Raw genomic sequence first — 23,243 nt, forward strand, 5'->3', positions numbered from 1 at the left:
AGTGATGAATAAACATATTATACGTGAAATTACCACAGGGTACATTAAGTCTATAGAAAGGAAAGGAAAGCAATGAATTCCATTGTAAAATGTCTGATCATTACAAATATGGCAAAATGGAATTTAATTAATGGGATTTTGGTGGGAAGGAAGGAAGGAAGAATTCTCATTGAGCTAGGAGATCTTCATAACATTTATAGTAGTCTTTGCCACAAATTACACTTTTTATAGTTTTTTTTCATTTTAGCAGAGGTGAGATTTCATATGTTGAGATTCAGTCTACTATATTCTTTCCATTAAATTTCATCCAATTTTGTTTAGGCATCTAGAATGACAAGCCAAAATATGCATATACATATAGTCCTCATTGCACCTAGCGGCCTAAACTTGAATGCTGCCTGAAATACCAGGCAGACCTGGGAGATCTATTCTGTTTAAGCTTTTTTTGCTCCATCCTGAAGCTGATTCTTAGTGCTATTAAAGTCACTGGAGCAGACTTGTATGAAGCCAGGAATGCAATACTTATTGGTAACAGTCTTGAAAAGAGCCCCAAGCTCTCTTCTACTCTGTTTATCTATTGCCTATAGGCAGCCTTAGAGAGATCCTTCAATTGATGTTTTCTTATAGGCTAGCCCATTATATTGTGACAAAGTGGAAAGGAGTCCACTCATAAATGCTCTCAAACTTAATTATTTACTAAACTCTGCATCTGTTTATAGAAATACTTCTTTCTCAATGCCCCACCTAAAAATTTCTTTTCTTGTATAAAGAATGTTAGGACCTTAGAAATATGTGGTCCAAATATAAAATCTGTCCAGGCTAGTAGGATTAATAGAAATTCAATCTTAGTGATAGGGAACAGGATAAGGATACCTGACTCCATGAACAGCCTCATTTTAAGGAGACCTACTGGACGTTTACCCTAGGGTACTCCTTAAATTTTCAAGGGATTACTCATTGAAGAGAAGAAATGAATCTTGAAATTACCCTGTGGATCCATATAGGAACTTATGAAAAATATCTCACTTTTTTTTAGCTTGCACACAAAGGATTGATTACTTCTCTCTAATTTATATCACAAATCATTCCAAACCTGACATTTATACTTGATCCATACTACTGTCTCAACATCCATTATATTCTTCATTCACTCCCACAGCATGCCTATTCAGTCACATACAAAAGACAGGGATTGGTTTTCAGTGATAACTATTTGATCAGTTAACATCAGGAGAATATTGTGAAATTCTCTTATAGCCTAAGGGAAAATGTGCCCTCTCTTACTCATGGGGGCACCCAACTTGCACTTTTTCAAAGTCTATCACTGTGTGACCCTCTTCATGTTCTTTTGCTTGTATCCTTTTGTTTTGTAAGTCTTTCTCTGGAAGTCTTGTGTGATGGACTATTTCATAGATTGCCTGAGGTCTTGGTCACAGATTAATAATAATCATGCTTATTTGTATAGTGCAATAGTCCTGTGAGATAGTTAGGAGTGAACATGAAGAAATGAAGCTTCAGAGAGTTTGAATTCAAGTAACAAAGCTCATAAATATCAGAGTAAGAATTTGGACCTAATAGTGACTCCAATTTCAGAGCTTAGCATACTATACTCTTTACTTCTACATCATGCAGTAGGAAAGGATTACTCTGGTGTCACAACTGTGTCTTTGATAACAGCTTTCAGTAATTGTACTTTGATATTCATCTATGCAGCCAGAAACATAGTGTGTATATGACTATATGAGTGTCTACCTGGGATACTATTAAACACTTGGGACACAAAAACCAATTTAATTTATCATTATTAAACACTGCTTCCCAACAGTATGATTTGTCAGTGAAGAAAGCTAATAGAATGAAAGCATAGTGTATAGGTTTAGGAAGATGACAGTTCTATTGTCATCTGTTCTGGTCAAATCACATCTATATTTTTGTGTTTACTTCTGAACCTATTTTAGAAAGTAATAGATAAGTGGAAGGGAATATAGTAGGCAGGAATAAAGGTAGCAAAAGACCTTAAGACCAAACTTTTTAAGGGGTCCACCGAAGAAATTAGGGATTGCTAGTCTGGGAGAAGAGATAACATGGGATTTGGAGGATGATTGCTGTTTTGGAGTATTTGAAAGAAAAAAAAGAACCTGACCATAGAAAGTTACTCTGATTCCAGAGAAATGAAAACTTACATGAAATAGAGTTTAGATCTTTTTGTTTGGCCTAGAGAGTCTAGGTACAATGGAAAGAAGTTGCAAGTTTAGGCTTTATCTAAGGGAAAAAAATAACACAAAACTTTTAATCCTTGGAAAGTGGTAAATTCCTCATTCCTAGAGGTCATTGAGAGTAGAAAGATTACATGTTGGGTGGTCATGTCATATAGGGTATTCCTATTGATGTCTGGGTTGGACTTGATGAGCTCTAAGGAATTTCCTTACTCTGGGATTTTATGAATTCTTCTGTCTTCTTTTGGCCATATTTGTGTCCGGGGTCATAAAACATTGATGATCAGAAACCATAGAATAGACTCAAATTACTTGGGAGGGGTCAATGAAGAATCTTTGTAATTTTTCTTTAGGTTTCAGAGCAGAATACCTAGGGGTTTTCCAGGCCACTGGATTCCTGATCTTTCAAATTCAGACCCTTCTTTAGTGACATGTAGCTGAATTTTAGATCATGTTGTGCTGACTTGTATCTACCCATCACAATTCCTTTTATTTGATATCTTCTGCTCTTAAAAAGAGGTTCTTGAGCAATGAAAAATGTGATGACCCCGTATTTTAAAATCAGTTGGAGTCAGGAATTCAGGTTAAGGGAAAATCTCAATCTTTTGTGTGTGTGTATGTGTGTGTGTGTGTGTGTGTGTGTGTGGAGGTGAAGGGGGATGGCGATAGGAATACATGCAGCCAGGACACAAACCTGGACAGCAGTCTCTCTGTCTCTGTCTCCACCCCTCTCTCTCCACTCACCAAAATCGTCTCTATGTCATTTCCTATACAACACATCAAAACTTGCACAAAGAGTGGGTGAGGGGCATTCTTTCTCCAAGTATATATTAATAGAGTATGGTCCAATTACTATTTAGCCTCATGTGCTTGGGACCTCAGTGCATCAACTCGAGCTTCAGCCCATTACAGAAAAAAATTTTTTTTTTAAATGGCTTTAATTAATATTATCTTTTAGCAAAGGTGAATGTAAATCTTTCTTGAGTAGAAATTATTGAGTTCCTTGCTCATTAGATAAATATACCTACACCCTTTGAAATATACTATATAAATAAGTACCTACTATTGTCTGAAGAATTTCCAGAAAAAGATACTCTAAAACCTGACCTTAGAAAATAGACTCAAGAACCATCGGTGAATTTGTAGAGAGTTATTTAGGTTGAATGTCAAGGAGAGAAAACAAAACAATAAGAGCTGAGTTATAGTGGAAGAGCTGCTTGGAGAGCTAGTGAAGTCTGCATGGTTCAGTGTCATTATGGGGATTTGTTTTGTATATAAGTTGGACTAGATGACTGATAAATTGCCTTCCAACTCTCAGCTTTTATGAATTTACCATGATATCATTACCAGAATCCCAGTTCTAATAAGCAGGAAGTCCTTCTAAATCTTTAACTTAAATCTGTCATGTAAAAATTTGCTTCCATTTTCCCATGGTCCCTGTCTTACTGAAGATAGTGAAAATCTCTTCACAGCTACTTTGAAACATCGTTTAGCAAACTAAATTATCTGTTTTCTAATTTTTCCCTCAGTCTTTTGTTTGATATATACCAGCTCTGTTAGGAAATCAACAGGTTGACTGTTCAGCAAATTTTCAAGCAGAGATATCTAAGCCTGGGCCATGTGTTTTGTCCACAACAATTCTGATTTACCATTGGTTTGGCTTTTTGAGTAATGTACCAGATTTACTCAGAAATAACCCTGTAGACCACAATAAGACAAACTTAGGGCAATGAAGACACATCTCCTTTTCACGTTTATTTCATTTTGTTTTAAGATCACAGAAGAGCAGAGCATTCATACATGTAAAGTAACAGAAGAGAGAAACAGAATTTAAATACATTAAAAAGAAAAAGAAAAAAGCTTGTTTTAATTTTAATTTTTACACACATTGCGCTTTTGTTTTTCTCCATAGAGCTAGTATATGGGAGAAAAAATACCCACCAAATTAATTTTTAAAAAAAGAAAGAAGAAGAAACTTCAAACAATAAAAGTCCCAAACCAAAAAATGATCATGTGTTTGTATTGTCAAGGGAAGTTCAGTTCATGGCTACAGGGTTGAAAAAAAGGAATATATTTATATATATATATATTTATATGTATATAACACTGTTAATAAGAATTCTAACCAATAGCAGGATTTGTAAACCCTTCCATAGAGCAATGAGAAGGGGGAAGGGAGAAGAGGAGGCTTTGTTTCAGCACTCCATTCTCCACATCATCTCCTCCCTGTTGGAATCCCCCCCCCAGTAAACACTTAGGGAATGAAACTTGGCAACAATTCACCAGATTACTCAGCCTTTTACATTCTCTGGTGAAGGGTAAAGACTTATTGGTGGTGGAATCAGGAATGGCCCCAGGAAACTGGTATTAGATGGTCTGAACTATGAAGCTAGTAGAAGTATTTTCTTCATTTTCTAGATGCAGATTAGAACATTTCTGCTTGTGTCTGTCTGTAGATGAATAAAGGTTGAGGGTAGAAATGATCAGAATGGGAAGAACATCTGAAATAATCACAGGGAATGCAAATATTCCCAGTTGGACTGGTAGTTCTCTCATTTACAAAATAATTTTATAAGTATTCTAAGGACTTGCTTATCTATATCTATATAAAGTGATATTGACATATAGAAAGATATAGATACAGACCACTATTCAGCATATAGGTGACTAAGATTCCATTGGCTAGTTCTGGCAATGCATAGGAAGACAAGCTAGGGAAAGGTTAAGCTTAGTCTCTTGGGATGCTGTGGGACATTAACCCTTGGGTCTATATAGCAACGTTATGCTTAGCTTCCTAAAAGACACAGCCAGGGGACTGAATGCAATATCTAATTTAACCAAGATATTAAGAAACCTTTCTCCCTACACCTAGAAGCCCCTCTTTCCTTTGCACTTTCCTTAACATTCTATTTAAAATCAAAGAAGTTGGCTTTTCACACAGTTGATTTTGGCCATTCCCTAAATCCCTCAAAGATATATCACAATCTCATTGTCATTACCATCAGCTCTAGTGTCTACTCAATGATTTTTCTTGACACCTTAATCTTTTGCCTGAACATTTGGAATAATATCTATGCAGTTTTGCTAGACACTTCTAGAAACAGTTTAGAAGTGTGGGCTGAGAATTTGTTTTTCTTTTTTCTGCCATTTGGTTGTTTTTCAGGGCTTGGAGTCCCTAATATCTTGGAATGGTTTGTTAAGAAGCTTGAGATACAGGGAAAAGTGTTGGACAACAACATTCTAATAAATGTTCTCTTTCTTTCATTTTTTTTTTTTTAATAATACAGGATCACCTGCACCTGTTTGGGACTTGAATTTTATAACTATCATCTCTAGGAAGATATCTATTTTTAGTATCAAACATTTCCTGAATTTTTAATGGGGAACTTGAACTTCTTCAGATTAGAAAGAAACACTTGCAGTTTATTTTCTAAATTTGAGCACTTGCTTATTTAAAATATATGGAATACTAAAGTTATAAGACTACTATTTGTGGGGTAGCACATAATGGGGGAAACAGATAAGATCTTTTCCTTTCATTCTAGGTTAACTAAACAGTATAACAGCTAGGTTTGATACATTAAAAAAATATATGATAGCCAAAACACTTCGGTGCCCTTAGTTAAATACCCCAGATAGGTAACATCCTCAACATGCTACCAAATGATATGGCCAAATATGACCAGATGATCAAATCATAAACCATGTGAAAATTTTTATTAGAAGTTTTAGTTTTCCTCACTGCTATTTGGGAGGAAGTCTGTCAATGCTTTTAAAGGATATGGGAAGATTCAGATGAAAAAGGAAATACTGCTATTTAAAATAAGTAGCTAAACACAGTGCTATACACAGTGCACATCCAGTTTATAATCATGCAATCACAAGTATCATAACCTTCAAGATAATTTAATCTAACTACCTCATTTTGCAGGTAAGGAAATTGAGGCCCACAGAATTGAAATAATTTGACCAAGATCACACTGCTAATTACTGATATAACCAAGACAACTCTAGGCCATTGTATAGACTTGATTTAAAAAAAAAAAATACAATAGTGCTAATAATAAGCCTAGACTATTTTTCAGGTCTTGCCTTTGATGAGCTTTTTGTGTGCCAATTATTTAGGTTGTTGTCAATGTTTGCATCTACTTTAGCAAAGAAATCAGGTGCTTTATGCAATCCAATAGTGTCTTTGCCAAAAGGACAAAGATTCAGAAATGGGATTTGAAAGCAGAATGGTGGGAACAGTTTACTAAGCCAATTGAAAGTTGCTACTTCCCGAGATTAAAGAATAAGACCTTTTCAAGGATTGTATTTTATTTCTTCTTTGGCAACCAGAACATAGATCTCTTATGTGGAGGATCAGCCTTTTCCTTCATGATTACTTGGAAACTTGAAAGAACATGTTTCTTCTTTTCCCCTATTGAAATAATTCTAAGGGTTGTTGAGTGAATGGATGGAAACAGAAGCAAATTTTTTTTTTAACTTAATCAAGATATTTCCAATAGTCCATTTAATTAAAATGTCTAGAATACTGAAATAAGATGGAAACTTTCACAACAGATAAAGCAGAAACACAGCAGGGAAAAGTATAAGATTCTTTCTCAATCTTTCTTTCTTTTTGAGGGAAGTCAGAAAGCTCTGATATTATATGATGTTGCAAATAACTGAAATTTGCAATTTCTAGTCTGAATGTGTAGGCTCAGAGAATGTTAGAGCTAGAAGAGTACTTATAAATCACCTAGTTTAACTCACTAATTTTGCTGATGAGAATACTGAGGTACACAGAGGGAAGCTGACATGGCTGAGGTAATAGTGTCAAAGCCTGGGCCACTGCTCTTTCCATGACACTATTATGTCTCTTAAGAGTGGCCCTGCACTTGTAGGTTATGATGGCTGGGCTGTATCTAGCGTCTTTGAAAAGATCAATAGGATTAAGCTTTGTATGAATAAAGCAAAGCTTTCTCCTACTGAGGGAATTTAATCCATTGAGAGATTTAGTCTTTCCTTTGACAATTTCAAATGGTTTGGTACTATTTAGCACTGTTTTTTAAAATATACTTAAAGTATTACCTGGGCCTGAGTGTGGTAGAAAAAAAAAAGTTTACATAGTTTACTTTATGTACATAAACTAGTGATTTACTTTGATTTACACATGATTGGGGACTAATTTATTAATCAGCATATCGTATGTAAATGTGGAAGAAAGAAATCAAGAGTTTAAAACAATTTTTCAACTACATACATAAACATTTTTGTTAATGTAATGTTAACATCGCTTGACTTTCTAAGAAAGAATTTATGTATATTACTGGGTAAAACAAATGTACCCTTAATCTTCAATGTTTAGCATGTGTGTGCCCAATCTGTATATAAAATTGGAGTTTAGTTTACAGCTTTACTAATATCATAAAAAAGAATTACAAACTTCATTTTGTACACATTGACATTATAATACTATGATATAGAATTTGCAACTGAGAAAATTATAACCTTGTCCTTGATCTTTGAAAATAGTTTGAAATTTCTAAGACAATAAGAGGCCATATTAAACTACATTCGGGTTGCTATGGAAATATGTATAAGGAAATTGATTTACATCATTCAAACCTAAGACTCTATAATCCTATAATGTCACAAGTGGATATTTTAACACCTCCTTATATCTACATGCTTCTGAAATTGGTGGCCCACTGGGAATCAACCATCAAATCCAAGCTGAAAAGCCATGGGAGTTGAAGAAAGGAATTAGGTCATGGTTAGCCTCAGTGAAAATGATCCAAATTCAAGAATTTTTAATAGATTGGCCACTAGAAAAATGCCTGAAACTGGGATCTAGCTCTACCTCTGGAGTAATTAATTAACAAGCAAATGGGTATAGTTCCAGCACCAGAAGCAATTCCATATAATGAATCCAGTTTATTTGTGCAAAAAGAAGCCAATTTGGGGAAGAAACAGTGTTTCTTTCTAGTCTCCAAGAAAACCACGAAAGGCAAAAAGAGAAATGCAATAGAAAAATAAAGTCCCTTTGAATATCCACAGCTGTCAATCTTTGTAAAGAAGTCCATGTCAAGAAAAGAGATTGCATGGCTTCACAGATGATAATGAAACCACAAACTTATGTCAATAAGCTGATTTTGGTTATAATTTAGGAAATCTCACCCTGCATCATTGGAATTTGTAAAGCTTTTTATGGACCTACACATACCTCAGTTATAACAAGGAACAATTAGAATGACCTAAGAGAAAAATTGCAAGATAAACAATTTGGAGGGAGGAAATGATAATGTTGTCTGAAGTTATAAGAACTCAGATCACTCTCATTCCTCAGGAAATACCCTCGGCCAAAATCATTACTGCTCTTGTCAACTAGAAGTTAAAGGAAGTATCTTTGGGGAGTGAAGATTCAGTTTTATGGATGGTTGAGTTTCATTTTGTATACAAAGGGCCCTTCTCCTGACATTAAATATACTAGCCAGTCAGATTAATTGATGAATTTCTTTCCCTTCAGCATATTATTTCCATCTAGTTGGTTCTTTCCCATGTACTGTTTTATGCTTCATTTGCTAATGGACTTGATTCCTGAAGTGACAAAGTGATGAGCCAAATAGTAAGTGGTCCTTTGCTAAGATTCCCTATTTCCTGGCTCCTCTACTTTGCTGACAAATCCTCAAATTCTTCAATACCTCTATTGAATTTTAATTTGTTTCTTTCTATGCCTGAGCAACAAAGGAGTTGGAAAAGATCTCAGTAGGGAAGGGGAAAGGAGAAAGGAAGAGAATGAAACTTCTAGTTTATACTTCATATGTGGATAAGAAAAAAATCAAAATCAGAAAGAAAATTTAAAATATTCAGATCCTTCCAGAAAAGAGAAATTTATCATAATGATCTGTATCAGGCACTGAGAATATGTGTGTCATTCTATTTGAAGGCATGCTATTACTAATGGCAATTCCAGCTTATGTCTAGGTGGAATATTGACTTAGGCCTACTCTCTTGGACAAGGATAGGGTGAGGGGTATTCATATTTGAATCAATTTATTCATTCTTTTGGGGATGTCAACTCAGGAGTGATTTCTGATGAATGTATTAAGATTTTTTTCCTCAAAGATTTTAAATACCTAGGCAAGAGATTTTCCAATTAATTTTGACTCACTTTGAAGAAAGAACAAATTTATCATCAAATTGATTGGGATTTGGGTTAAATTGGGTTTTTTCTCAGATTAGATCAATCATTTGATTAATTATTTTGTACCTTGATGATATCAGCAAATCCCTACCATCTCTTGCCTACAGTCACATTGTATCTCTGCCTCATGCCCACTTCTTTTTTTTTCTGTGATGAAAGTGTAAAATGTTTTTAAGTACATGTGCATATTATTTTTTAAAGAATAAAAGAAATGGAAGAGAGCATTTGTAATGATGGCTATTTAGTACCCCATTTCCAATTCTGTGTTTCAGTGCTGAAGGAATAAAGTATGTAGACTCCAGAAAAAAGGCTAGTGAGAGTACCTAAAATTTAAACAGGCATTAAGCAGGCAATTCACCCAAAGGAAAAAAAAAAAAAAGGTTTTGTTGTCTTACACCTAATGTATCATATTGTATTATATTGCATTGCATTATATTGTATTGTGAACTACTTAGCATCATTTCATCATATCTCAGTTAGATTGAACAAAAATTCTCCAGGACTATTAGGACTTAGAACAAAGCCAATCCATGGTTCACCAGTCTAAATTTCCAAACATTCCTAATCATGAATGGCTAAAGTTGAGCACAGTGAATAACAGTTCCCTGAAGGAAGTTAGCAGCTGAGTTTTTGTTTTTGTTTTCTTCTGTAAAAAGAAGTAATTTGCAAGATCTTCCTCACCATTATGACCTTCCACTATGATTTAGCATTATAACTTTACTGTTATAGATGACAACTTTTTGTTAAGCAATTTGATTTAGTTGCCCATAATTCAGAACTTTTTGATTTCTAATCTATTCTCAAGGAATTAATCCATTACTTTTTCACTCCCTTGATTTTTAAAAAAAGTTTTGACTCTTAAATACTAATGCTTGGGGATGTAAGGGATGTGTTATCTACTTTGTTCTTTCTCTATCCAATTTACTATCTCCAAAAGAAATATTTAGGAAGGGTAGTTAATGAAGAGTTCAACATGATGATGATGACTGCTTGCCTGAGTACACACTGTAAAATAACTTGCTATAATTGAAAGAGATTTCTTTGCACCTACACAGAAAAAAAATGTCTTTTAAAAAAACTTTCTATCTGTAAAATCTATCAAGAGGAAAAATTTCTACCATGGCTTTTCTAATATGTTATGGATTACAGTGAGAGACTTTTCTAAAAAAGAATGAAGTTTTGTTTTGTTTTGTTTTTAGTTTTCTCTCTCTAATTGTTAGTAGAGATTTGGTCCTACTCCAAAGCAATCAAAATTGATTTAAAGGATAGCAGTCTGTTCTTTTAAACAATTCTGGAACACAATCAGTTCTAGGCTTTTTCAATACATTTAACTGGCTTGCTTTCTATTGATATTATTGTTAAAGAACCATTATTTGTTTCTTTACTAATCATTGCAACTTTATTAATACTATTGCTCTACCTCCTCAGGGACATCATTCTGATCACCCAACTTCTTCTTCTTTTTTTTTTTTTTTTTGCTCAGAAAATAGTTCAAATCTATCTTCTATGCCTAAGCTAAATTTCCCAGTTTGTCGTCCTTTCACAGTTTTCCATGGAAAACATGAGAGTAAATCTTTAGATTTTGAGGAAGATCATGCCCCACAGCATCCATCACAGAAAACAAGCTAGCAGCAAGATTATTGTCCTGGAGCCCAGTGAAAAAATTATCTTTAGGTAACTATGAATTGATGGAATTGCCAAAAGCTCCAAAAGAACCAAAGAGGAATTATTAGGCAGTTGAATTATATGTGTTATTAAATTATACCAGTCACCAGATTTGTAGAGGCATATGGAAGGAAACTTTTTTTTTTTTTTGTCTTTCTGTCCTATGCTTCATACAGGGGCTCCAGCCTCTGTGTTTGGAATATGGGTCATGGGGCTTCAGTATTTACAAGTTCCTTGATTCCTTTGTGGCTGCCAATGATTCCTGCTCCACTTAATCACACTTCATTTGATCCACATTATGAACCAATCATTATTCACATGTTTAATCCAAGGGAATTGGTCAGGGGTGGCTGGGTGGGGGATCCATAATGTTATTTGACCAATGGGGAGGGGCAAAAGGAGGGAAGTTTAGATGATCATAGGGCTCATAATTCTACACTTATGAATTAGCACTTGGTGACTTCCCTGCTTCTCCATATGTTCTGTACACACCATACCCACTACGGAGGGAGGACAGGGCACATTCAGTAAAATGTCCCGAAATGTTTGAGTTTTCTCAGACCTATGAAGCAAGAGCTAAGTCAGAAATCTTCCCCTCCTAGGTAGCTCAGCCTACGTGACCGATTAACTCTTCCCGGTCCCCCACCCCATCGGTAGTAGGCACTTTCAATAACAGTGATATTCTGGGTTCTGATGATGGGTATAAAAGGAAGCTCAGAGCCCTGCCCCTGGAGGGAACCCAGCTTCTCTTCCTGTTTGAATTCACACTGATGTCATGTGACAGCCACTAATCTAATGCCTTTTGGTTAGATTTGGGATGGGGGTGGAAGAGTGGAGTGGAGTGGAGAAAGGTGTTGCGAGGTGGGCTCTTCCATGCTATCTTAACAAGTGAAATTCAAGGCAAACTCCAGTGAGGCTGCCACTGGAGCTTCAGACCCAAGGATCTACTACCACCTTCCCCACCATCTTTCTGAGCAACATGTCAAAACCGCATTTCACAATTACAATGCAGGACAATTATCCACAGCACGATGAATCTATGTACATATGGACCATTCCCTTGGCATGCTTTAGAGAGAGAGACACACGCACACACATATACATCCACATGAGAGAGAGACCTGAGCACACTCACACACAAAGTGAAGAAAATTAATATTAAAATGTCGTTTCCTAGCATCAGCGGCATGACGAGCTCAAGGTGGTGGCAGCAGGGAAGGAGAGGAAAATACGCAAGATCAAGGGGATCGTACCAAGGATTATAAAGTCAGGGAGAAGGAGAATGGATGATTTAGGAAAAGGGAATAAAATTAGAGAGAGGGTGGGGCATGCCAATGAGAGGCTATTCACAAGACACCAGTATGGATTATTTTGATAGTCTGAATTGGCTGAGTCAGTTCAAAATGACCAACTGGAAAAAAAAAATTTTTATATAAACACCAAAGGTAAGACTTGACTTTTCACAGATGAAAAGGATGAAGAAAGGAAGAAAAAAGGGAGAAAACAATTATCTAGTATTCTTTTTCTTTTTCTTTCCTTTTCTTTCTTTCTTTCCTATCTAAAGAACACCTGAATGTCCTCAGCATGATGTGGTCTTTACACAGCAACCAATTGTTCGTATACATACACACACCCACCCAAACACACACACATACATACATGCACAGTGGCATTTTCCCACCAAGTTGTTTTCAAATTTTTACCTAATGAATTTGACTTTTGAAAAAAAAGTTATACTTTGTTGTTATAATTTTTCCCCTTCACTTCTGAACACACAAAGTTGTAAAAGAAACGGTCCTCCCCCTTGCTCTCTCTCTCTTTCTCTCTCTCTCTCTGTCTCCTGTATGATGCAATTTTTGTGTGTTGTTGTTTTTTGTTTGTAAATTTTTATTCTATTAACATTTGCTGAGTAGGCAGAACAGGGACGCTGCCAGCAACCACAGTGGTACGGCCAGGCTGATTGATCCATTTATTCCTCTCGCTGACCCAGGTCCTGCAGAGCAAGAAAAAGGGGAAAAAAAGAAAGAAAATATTACAACTAGTAGAGATTTCTTTTTGTTAAATCTATCTTTCAAATGATCTTAGCATTAGACTCAGCACCTAGACACCGGTCCCAGGATATGTCACCAGGATATCTAACAGAAACCGAGGGGCAAGGTATAGCAGGAATGCCCCTGTAATAATCTGGATGCTAAGGCACTCAGGATCCACTGAGGCTCACATTGTGCCTTCTGAATCCTGCTAACTCAGTGGTCACCTTTAATCCACATGGAACAGTATCACCCTGTCTAAACACCCTGCTTTACTAAATCCTTTTGGATGCCAGTCCTCATTATAATTCTATACAATGATGAGTGTCTGCCAGCAGCCAGACAGGGGCTCCTCTGGGGCCAATTCATCATAGCATTTCAATCAATAAAACATGGAACCAATCAGTGAATTCCTTGTTTCCCAAGGGAGGGACAGTAATTATTTATTTGTTAATGAGGAGGGAGAATTATTTCAAAGGGTTATTTATGTTCAAATGGTAGCATACCAGAAGAGTAAAAAGGAAGGCAAAGAACACAGAATGTTAGAGGAGGAAGAAGACTTACAGCTCAATCTAGTCCAAATATCTCATTTTACAGAGGAGAAAAATTAGATTCAATCAAGTAAAGCTGCTTCAAAGAGTTTAGCTAAGAACCTTGATCTCAGTTCCCTTTTCAGTGTTCTTGCCATTATATCATCATGCTGAGTCTCTCCTCTCTCTCTCTCTCTCTCTCTCTCTCCCTTCTCCCTCTCTTATACTCTACTGTTCTGTACTTTATTCTATTATACTCTGTTATAATATACCATTCTATACAATTAATTAGATTGACTAGAATTATAGGAAAAAAATTAGAATGCATTATTATGTATGATATATTTTAGAGGAGATGATGGCATTGTTGGAAAAGAGGAAAAGTATGACTGGGAAGAAAAACACTGAAGTTATATTAGGTGTATACTTAAATACCTCACTGTGGTGTTTTTCCATTCCCCTATTCTCTTAGACTGATTTGATGGCCAACTTAAATCTAGAGATTTTCTTATCGCCTACCACTCTGATTTGAATTTGCTTTGGAAACTAGGGGATTTATGTACTTAAGAATAGGACCTCAAATAAGTATCACTGGGGATGTGGGTCCCTGAATTGATGGGAGTCTTGAGAGAGAGTGTTTAAGTCAACTGCTTTTTCTGAAATTCTGAGTGCTTATATATACAATGTTAGGGCACTCAATATGTAAATGGAAGCAAATGAGTATGTACATACATGAGAGAGGTCAGCAAATATAAGTGCTCTAAAAATGAAAAGGGATATAAAATAATGGAAAGGGATGCTTTTTTGCCATTATTTCCTGTGGTGAATAAGAAGTGAGAAAACAGGTGTTTAAGCGAGATTTATAATCATCCTTTTAGAAAAAAGATTAACAATTGCATTCCAGGTCTTTACATTGCAAACTTTTATGCTATAGCACGAAACTCTCATTCTAAAATATTGTTTTTATTATAACTCTCATTGTAAAATATTGAAAAGGAAAGAGACAAGACCTGATTTCTTGTCTTTCTTCATTTCTCTTCATTATGCCATGCTATATTTTATTGACTGGGATCAACAGATTTAGAATTAGAGGGGGTATTATAGAATATCTTGTTTGGCTCCTCCATTTAACAGATAAGGAAACTAAGACACAGAGAGGTTAAATGATTTATGCAATGCCACATAGGTAGTAAGTGGAAGAGACAGTACATGAGCCCAGATCTTCTGACTCTGAATCTGGCTTCTTTTTTATTGTATTGCATTACCTCCTAATGGAGGAGATAATTGTTAAGGAATTATTAAAATCACAGATACCAAGTTGGAAAAGACCCTTGTAGATCACACTGGAAGTTTTGATTTAACTTTACTATTTGACTTGCATATAAAATAATGGAGCTGGGATTTAGAGAGGATGTACCAGAGTGGGACATTTAGACAAAATGATGAATGGGGAAAAAGTTGTCAACTGTTCTCCAGGTTTCCAGCTCCTTTAAGAATTCAGGATTTTCCCTATGGCAAATATGAAGCCCAAAGGTAGAACTCTTTATTCCCATATAGGAGATAATCATTGAATATGTTTTAAAAAGGCAATACACTCATACAATGCTGATAGCCTGACACATTGATAGATCTTTGTGAAAACAAATTGACCTTCACAAAATAATTAAGTCCCCTTTGACCTAATAATCCCATTATTGAGAATATACACTGAAAGTTCTTATAAAGAAAAAAAAAGACATGTGTTTAAAAATACAAATAACAGTATTATTCGAAATTCAAGTTCTAATAAGGTATAATTCTTTGAGTGTGTACTATTTTTGTCTTTGTATCCCTATAACTTAGTATAGTACTTTATTCATAATATTTATTTTAAAATATTCTGTTGAAAGGAAGGAAAAGAACTAGAAAGAACTTAAATGTTAAACAGTAACTAAGTAAATTAGTATATATCCAATATAATTGAATACTATATTATATATAAGTATAAAAATTCTAAAAATGTGGAAAGAATTATATGAAATATTGTGAAGTAAAGAAAGTAGAATCAGAAAAACAGTATTTTACACATTAATTATGACTGTGCAGAATTCAAAATATATATATATATATGCAAAGACAGAGTTGAATGTCCAGAGAATAGGAAAGAATCTGTAAGGAGTTCTGAAAGTTTAATTGAATTTGTTGTTTAATACTAAGTATGTAATGAACTACTAATAGTTTTAAAAATTAAATTATTATTAATTTTTAAATGAATGATTATCCTATACCTAGGAGAAAATAGCTAGGGGCTTAGAATCTCTTTTTTTAGGAGGAGGAGGGGAATACATACAGATACAACATATGCAGAATATAGGAGCTATAGAGATCTAGAGCAAATGTTATTTTCACTTTTAATTTAGATTTTAATTGTTAACTTCTAAATCATTAGAAAGTAGCAGAAAGGGCTTTTAAATTAAATTATTCATTTCCTTGTTCTAGGAAACATTTGCCAGAAAATGTGTAGGAAAATCCTTCTCTGTATTAATTTGGTCCATATTTTATGAGCAGGGAGTTGATGTACTTCAATCCAGGAATAAGGTAAAAGAAACTCTAGAAAAATTAAGCAGAATGGGGAAGATGAAAAATCTGAATTACTTTTGAAATTCTCAGAATATCAGAGAAGCAACATAGCCTAGGTAAAAGTATGCTTAGACACCTGAATTCTAATCCAAATTCAGGCACTTAATTAGTATCTGTGTGATTATGAAGAAATCATTTAGATTCTCAGAGCCTCCTTTCTCACCTCAATAAAATGAGGACTGCCTACAAAACAGGGCAATGATATAGCAGTATCCAATAATAGTAACCTCAAAGTGCAATATAAACACTAAAATTATATATGAAATTAAGTATGTGTTTTAGGATGTGTATGTTGTGTAACTGATATTTAAACAACAATTATTATTTATTAATGCAAACCTGGGACTGTATAGTATATTTATATGGTCATCATTTCATCTTGAAATTTTATTGGAAATAGAACTCACAAGATATAGGCAGTATTGCATAGGCTCACAAGATAAATGCATATATATATGTGTGTGTGTGTGTGTGTGTATATATATATATATATATACACATATATATATGTATGTATGTATTTAAATTATACTTCAATAGGGAAAGATAATTAGTCTATTCATTTTTTGCATTTTGGTTTATATTCTATTCCAAAGGCAAATAGTTTAAGGAAGGACTACTTTTCTCCTCAATGAATGTAAGTTGGTCTACTCACAAACAGGGTGAAACCTTGATTACTCATTATAGTTTAGGACAAAAAAATCATTATTTATAAATATTTTCAGAGGTTAACAAATCTAATCAAGGCAGAAACTTTTAGATTAATTATCCTTAAGAATGGAAAGGTAAACTGGAAAATAATTTACTAATTTGTAAAATTTTTTTCAGGTAGACATATTAACTGCAGTTTGAGCCTTTACCTATAAAATTAATGCATTAATATACTGTGTTGAGAGTTAGCTAATTCAGATGAATTTGGCAGCAATCTTAGAAACAAAGAATAGTATCTACAAGAAGGAAACTATATATACTAAGATATTAAAGAAATAGCTTCATGTCATTAAAGTAGTAATTTGACCACCTTAAGCCTAAAGATGAGAAATCTTAGAGGAAACATGATAGCCTGACTTTAAATATTTGTGGGCTGTCATGTTTGCTTGGACCTATGTAATAGAACCAGAAAAAAATGGATAGAAATTGACAAGAGATCAATTTAACCTTAGTATAACGAAAAGTTTGCTATTGATTTGAGCTATCTAAAAATAGTTTGGATTTCATGACTTCTTAGAGTGGTCATCTTCATTAGTGATCTTAGAACAAGGACTTAATGTTCATTTAAAATTATCCTATTTAAATATGGATTGTGAGCTCTTCTGTGATTCTCTGGATCATCAAACCTAAACGTCTCTGCTTACAAATCTGAAAAGGCATGGAGAATATTGAAATAAGCACTGGGCCACTGTGGGGGATAGGGAAAACAGAGATGGGATTGGATTAAGGCTATACTGCTTGGAGTACTGATTCTGACACTGATTTAAGATTAAATCATTTATCATTACTAAGCAATGTTCTTATGGGAAGTTAAGTGGTGGGATTAGAAAATCTCTTAGGTCAAATGTAGGTTCCCAAATTGAAGGACTCTTTAATTCAAGGTTAAAGGATTTGCACTATGGTTGCTTTTTTAGTTCTGGTTGAAATTAGAACCCAGCCTTATGACTCTCAGTTTAGTATGTTTTCTACTATAGATGGGAAGTAAGAGCTGAATAGATATTTATGGAAACAAGAATAGGAATTAAAAATATTAGGATAAATACACAATCCCCAGGCTAAAGCTTTAGATCTCTGATATCTGAAAAGAAAAGAGAGAGGATGATTAGAGCACCAAGGTTTAAATTGACAATGTGTAGTATGAGATGATCTAGTTGTCTTTAATAAATACCTATTAATATGAGCAGAGACAATTCATAGTCGAACAAGTGTTGTGGGTCAAGAGACTAAAAAAAAAGTGTTCTTCATATTAGAGGCCAGTTAATTTGCTATCTATATTTGAAAAACAAAAGCTCTAAAACGTGTCACTTAAGGAATGGTTTCAGAGAATTTATAAAGGTAGATAGTGCCAATAAGAAGCCAGTTTAAGTCTACTCCCAAAAGGTTATGTCAGACTATCATCTCCTTTTTTGAACAAGATTATTAGCTTGATAGATCACAATAAATAATGGAAAAAACCTTATACTTGGGACTCTTTTGTGGGATTTGACAAAATTAATCATATTTTTGTGGGCAAGATGAGCAATATACAAGATAGAATAATTACATGGATTAGGAAGTATTGAATAATCAGATACCAAAGTAGGATTAATGACTGGTATTGATCAAGAGAGAAGGTCTATAACAGAGGAACCAAGGGCTTTTTCTTTGTCCTTATACTCTTCAATGTTTTCATCAGTAGCTTGAAGAAAGAGATCTTATGCTTATTAAATTTCATAGTTACCTACAGCTGGGGAAAACATCTAATATGTTAGCTTAAGAAGTATGTCTAAAAGATGTTAGCTTAGTTTGTTGGATAGATTCTACTATGATGACCATACTAGAGGCAGGCCTAGGAGATGTGCCGTTGATTTTCACTGACAGGAAAAAGAAGTAATATACTTAGGGAAGGCTCTCCGTCACTCCTTACAACATGCACATAATAACACTTGGGCACAAATCAATCAAATGCGTAAATATTGGATGGAAGAGAGAAATGACTTGGTTTACTAGTTCGTGAGGAAAAGAGGGGTTTTATAGAATGGAAGCTCAAAATTTTATTCTAAATTTGACATTATGGGGGGAAAAGAGTATTGTATTCATTTCTGGACTACACATTTTAGGAAGGACAGTGACAAACTGAAATATGTATAGATAAATGCCAAGATGATAAATAGGCAAATTAGCATGTCTTATGAAAATGGTGAATTGTTTAGCTTAGACACAAAAAATCGTGAATGATATGATTTTTTTCAAATTTGTAAAAATCTGATAGCTTTTATATCATAAGAGATTTTAGATTATATTTTATATTTTACTATAACTTATTTTATATTATTAAAGAGATTTCTTTTATTTTGATTTTGACAACCTGGGGAAAAACTAGGGGAAAAGAGGCTAAAAGTGAGAGATAGGCTTCAATTTAATACAAAGGAACAAATTCTAACAATTTGAGCTATATAAATGTGGAATGAGCTATTTGGCAAAATAGTGAATTTCCCATTACTGCAGATCTACAAATGGAGCCTGAATGAGCATTTTTTGGGGGTATATTATAGAAGAAGGGATTTCTTTTTAAAGATGAGATATACCTCCTAAATGTGTGGTAGTGACATGGGCTTCCTGAATATGTCAGAATATTACAATTTCTTCCTGGCTCTGTAAAGCTGAGGTATCTTCCATTTTGGGTCCTGTGGTGAATTATATTTTTGTTATTTAAGGTCCAACATAGCCAAGTCAAAAATGTATTTCCCCCCCAAAATGTTCTTTACCAAGTGGGCCACACAGTCAATATTTTTGGTATTAATCTCTAAGGCTCTCAAAAAAATATCTTTTAAGCCAAATTGAGGTTGTGAATTGTGTCAGTAGAAAGATTACCTACATTGACAATTACAGGTCCTCAAAGTATTGAAATAAAGTCTGGATTAGATGACTTCTGATATCCATGACAAATTGGGCCTTGTATTGTTCTTTCAGTGGGGATCAGAATTATGGTGAGAAATGATTTAATAATCTAAGAAATGGAACATAAGTAGATGATTCATGAATCTTTTTTGTTGATTTGTTTGGCCATACTGTTTGCTTAATCATACTGCTGCTTATGAAAGGGAATTTGTGGCTAAAAGAAAGATAGTACAAAACTCTTGGCAATGTGCGAATACCAGCATGGTATTTACAATGATGAAACTGTATAGTAAGTCTCATTAAGTGATTGTTTAAGACAATTTATACAGGATGTTGAATGTGAATAGGTTTTTTACTTTTATATTATAGTATAAGATTCAGGTTAGGCAAGGACCTACTTTTGTAGTGAAAAGTGTTTAAATATATACCACCCAGAGGGAGCAAAAACAAAGGACATTAAAAACATCGTATTTTATGAATGCACATGGTTTAATATCAAATAACTTCTCTATTTGATTTGTGGGTTTACTTTTTTATATTTTCAAATTGTTCCTATATATATATAAAATAATTCATTTTTACTTTTGATTTTACTTTCTTGCTATTACATCTCTAAATGAAAATTAACTATGTTAGCCATAAAAGGAAGAAAAAAGGAAAAGAGATCAGACTAGTTAGTTTTATTCTAAATGTATTGACCTACTTTTCAAGATCTCATTGTTAAAAAATACAAAGAGAGGTCAAGATATAGAAAACAGTTCAAGAGGGAAAGAGAAAGATCTCTGGATGCTTCCATATTTATGTCTAATTCTTTCCTAAATTTTTCAGTGATGTTTCTAAATAACTCCATTAGTTCTCTTTGGCCCTTCTTTTTCTCTTGAATTTTCTCAATTATTACAGAGTCATCCTGAAGTATAGTTTGATTTCTTTTAACTTGACCATTTAACCTAGAAGCAGAGCAAAGCCAGATTTTTAAAGACAATCCCTTTAAGAGATGGCCCAGTAAATGAAAACAAAACCAGACAAAATCCTAATCAACATATTAGATAACAATTGCTGACTAATGCAAGAAAATCATGATTTTTTTTTTCTCTTTTTGTTTTCTGTTACCTATTTTGGGTTCCACAGTTAATATAAACCACATTACAATGGAAGTTTTCCTGGAATCCATGGTAAAACAGAGATAACTATGACTTTGGTGCCACCTGCTGCACATCATCCACAAATGCACCCTTTTTTTTGAGGATTGATGGATAATTCTGATGGCTAGAGAATAGCACAGAGCAGGGAGGAGGTTGATCCATCTGAGCTTCTCTCACAGGATTAAATGAAAGTTCATTTTGACTGGTAGCACCTGATTATTATATAGAGAATTTTTTTACAAAATTAAATATATATTCGTAACAAGATGGTTATTATCAAATTCCTGTCTACCAGTGAAACATTAAATAAACATGAAAATTTAAGGTTATTGTTTTTGTAAACTTGAAGATGATAAATATCATATGTGTGTATTTTCCAAATAATTTTTCAAAGTAATTCATTAATTTTTAAGCCCATATTTATTCAGAAAGTCTCCAATACATACATGCCATATAACATCAACCTTACCAAATTCCCAAGTTTAGAGCGAGGGAGTGGATTCATAATAAGAGCAGGGCAATAATCTGCACCCTGCACAAAATATTAGGATAACAAGGGACCTTAGAGATATTCTAATTCAACCTCTCTATTTTATAAGTGAGGAAATCAAGTCTCAAGGATAGTTGAAGAGACTTGCCTACATTCATGCAGGAGAGCTAAGATTAGAACATACAGCCCTTTATTCTCACTACATCCCACCTTATGCCATGCTGCCTCCCTTTCTATTTTTGGAGCTCAAGTCTTTCCAAACTAGATAACCCTGACTCTAGTCTTCATCTTTTCCCAGTGGGCTTATAATATTTGAAAAAGCTAGTACTTCAGTTTTCTGTGCTTTGCACATAGAAAAGGATTGGTAAGAACTGAATTCATTCTTTCATTTGCTCTTTATCTAAAGATTCACGGGACACGTGTTGGGCCACTGATGAGGACTGAGTGTGAATTTCTTTACAATGGTTTTAGCCTAAGGGATCACATAACTTATTTTAAGAGGATTTGCTTTATTCTATTTAACAAGATAGATTTCTTTAAATATCTACAAAATGTATCCTGAAAACTGTTCTATTTCTATGGGGATGGTACTTGACCTGAACTTCTCCAATTTTGTAGTTTTTTATAAGAGTCTGACATGAGTCAAAAGATGTTCATAGAAGGGCTGAGGGAAGAGGGAAAGGTGGATTTTTCTGTGCTACAGATTTTTAAAATTAGGGGACAAAACAAAGGACAGGCACAGATGGTTTGTGATCTGTATTGCTGAAGCAAACATTCATTGAAGATCCATTCAAGTATTTTAACAAAGATCATTGATTGAATAATAGAATTCCCATGAACAAGAGACATATACAAAACAAAAGCAAATTTGACAGCCAGAATGCTAATATCAGGGGTGGGAAGATTGAAATGAAATCAGCTAAAATTTTTAGGGCACACTTATTGTATAATCATAAGTTTTATGTAAAAACAAAGAAGAGTTATTAGAAGATGCCATACCTTTTTGCTTGAAGTGCACGGTGGTACCAATTTCTACAAAAAGAAACATTTAATACAACAAGAAACAAAACAAAACAAAAATCAATTCTTTATTAATTCAGATTAGTTAGGAATAAGTTTGGTATTCTCCATTGCAAAGTTAGAGAAAAGGTAGAAAGACAGTTCAGATAAGAAGAGATGATCTATCTAGCTTGGCAGTCAGTCTCTAGCGATGCAAAGAAAGGAAGAGGCAATGAGATTCTGATTTGTTGGGATGAAGGCCATGAAATTAAAGACCGCCCTTTCAAATACATGTGAATATGAAATTTATACTCACAGATGGCATAGGACATGAACTATTTATCAAGTGTCTTTGATTTTAACTTGTTCAAATATAAACCATAAAATGTAAGAAATTTAACATGATTTTAAAAAATTTCATGAGAATATGAAATATATCAGTTGGACCTTAAAGCAATCATTGTTCCCTAAAAAATGAAACCTGGATCTCCAGATAAAAAATGATATAGAAAATACTATTGGGTTGGTGTATGGGGTTTTAGATTAGTCATAAGCAAAAACAAATAAACAAAAATTTTAAGGATATACAAACATATTAATATCTCTTTTTTTGGAGGTGACAAAGAACAGGAATTTGGAAGATTGTCCATAAATTGGAAAATTGATGAACAAGTTGTGGTATATAAACAGAACTCTCATCAGTAGAATAACTAACCAGTATCTCCTTATAAAGAAGTGAACGACTTAGAATTCTAAGTGGGACTTTTTTTTT

At 34.0% G+C, this 23,243-nt stretch overlaps 1 protein-coding gene across 3 annotated transcripts in view; it reads right to left on the reverse strand.

The window, feature by feature from the left end:
* Positions 1-3,951: 3,951 nt before the first annotated feature.
* Positions 3,952-23,243, reverse strand: part of LSAMP (limbic system associated membrane protein) — a 781,204-nt gene continuing 761,912 nt past the window's right edge. For 2 of the 3 annotated variants that reach the window (XM_051985327.1, XM_051985326.1), the window contains one exon: positions 3,952-13,063. In XM_051985327.1, the coding sequence (XP_051841287.1) occupies positions 12,966-13,063 (98 nt within the window). In that variant the 3' untranslated portion in view covers positions 3,952-12,965. Of the gene's footprint in view, positions 13,064-22,471; positions 22,505-23,243 lie in introns of all 3 variants that reach the window. The other variant, XM_051985325.1, reaches the window with a different exon arrangement.

Source organism: Antechinus flavipes, chromosome 3 (genome assembly GCF_016432865.1).
Source record: "Antechinus flavipes isolate AdamAnt ecotype Samford, QLD, Australia chromosome 3, AdamAnt_v2, whole genome shotgun sequence".
Lineage (NCBI taxonomy): Eukaryota > Metazoa > Chordata > Mammalia > Dasyuromorphia > Dasyuridae > Antechinus > Antechinus flavipes.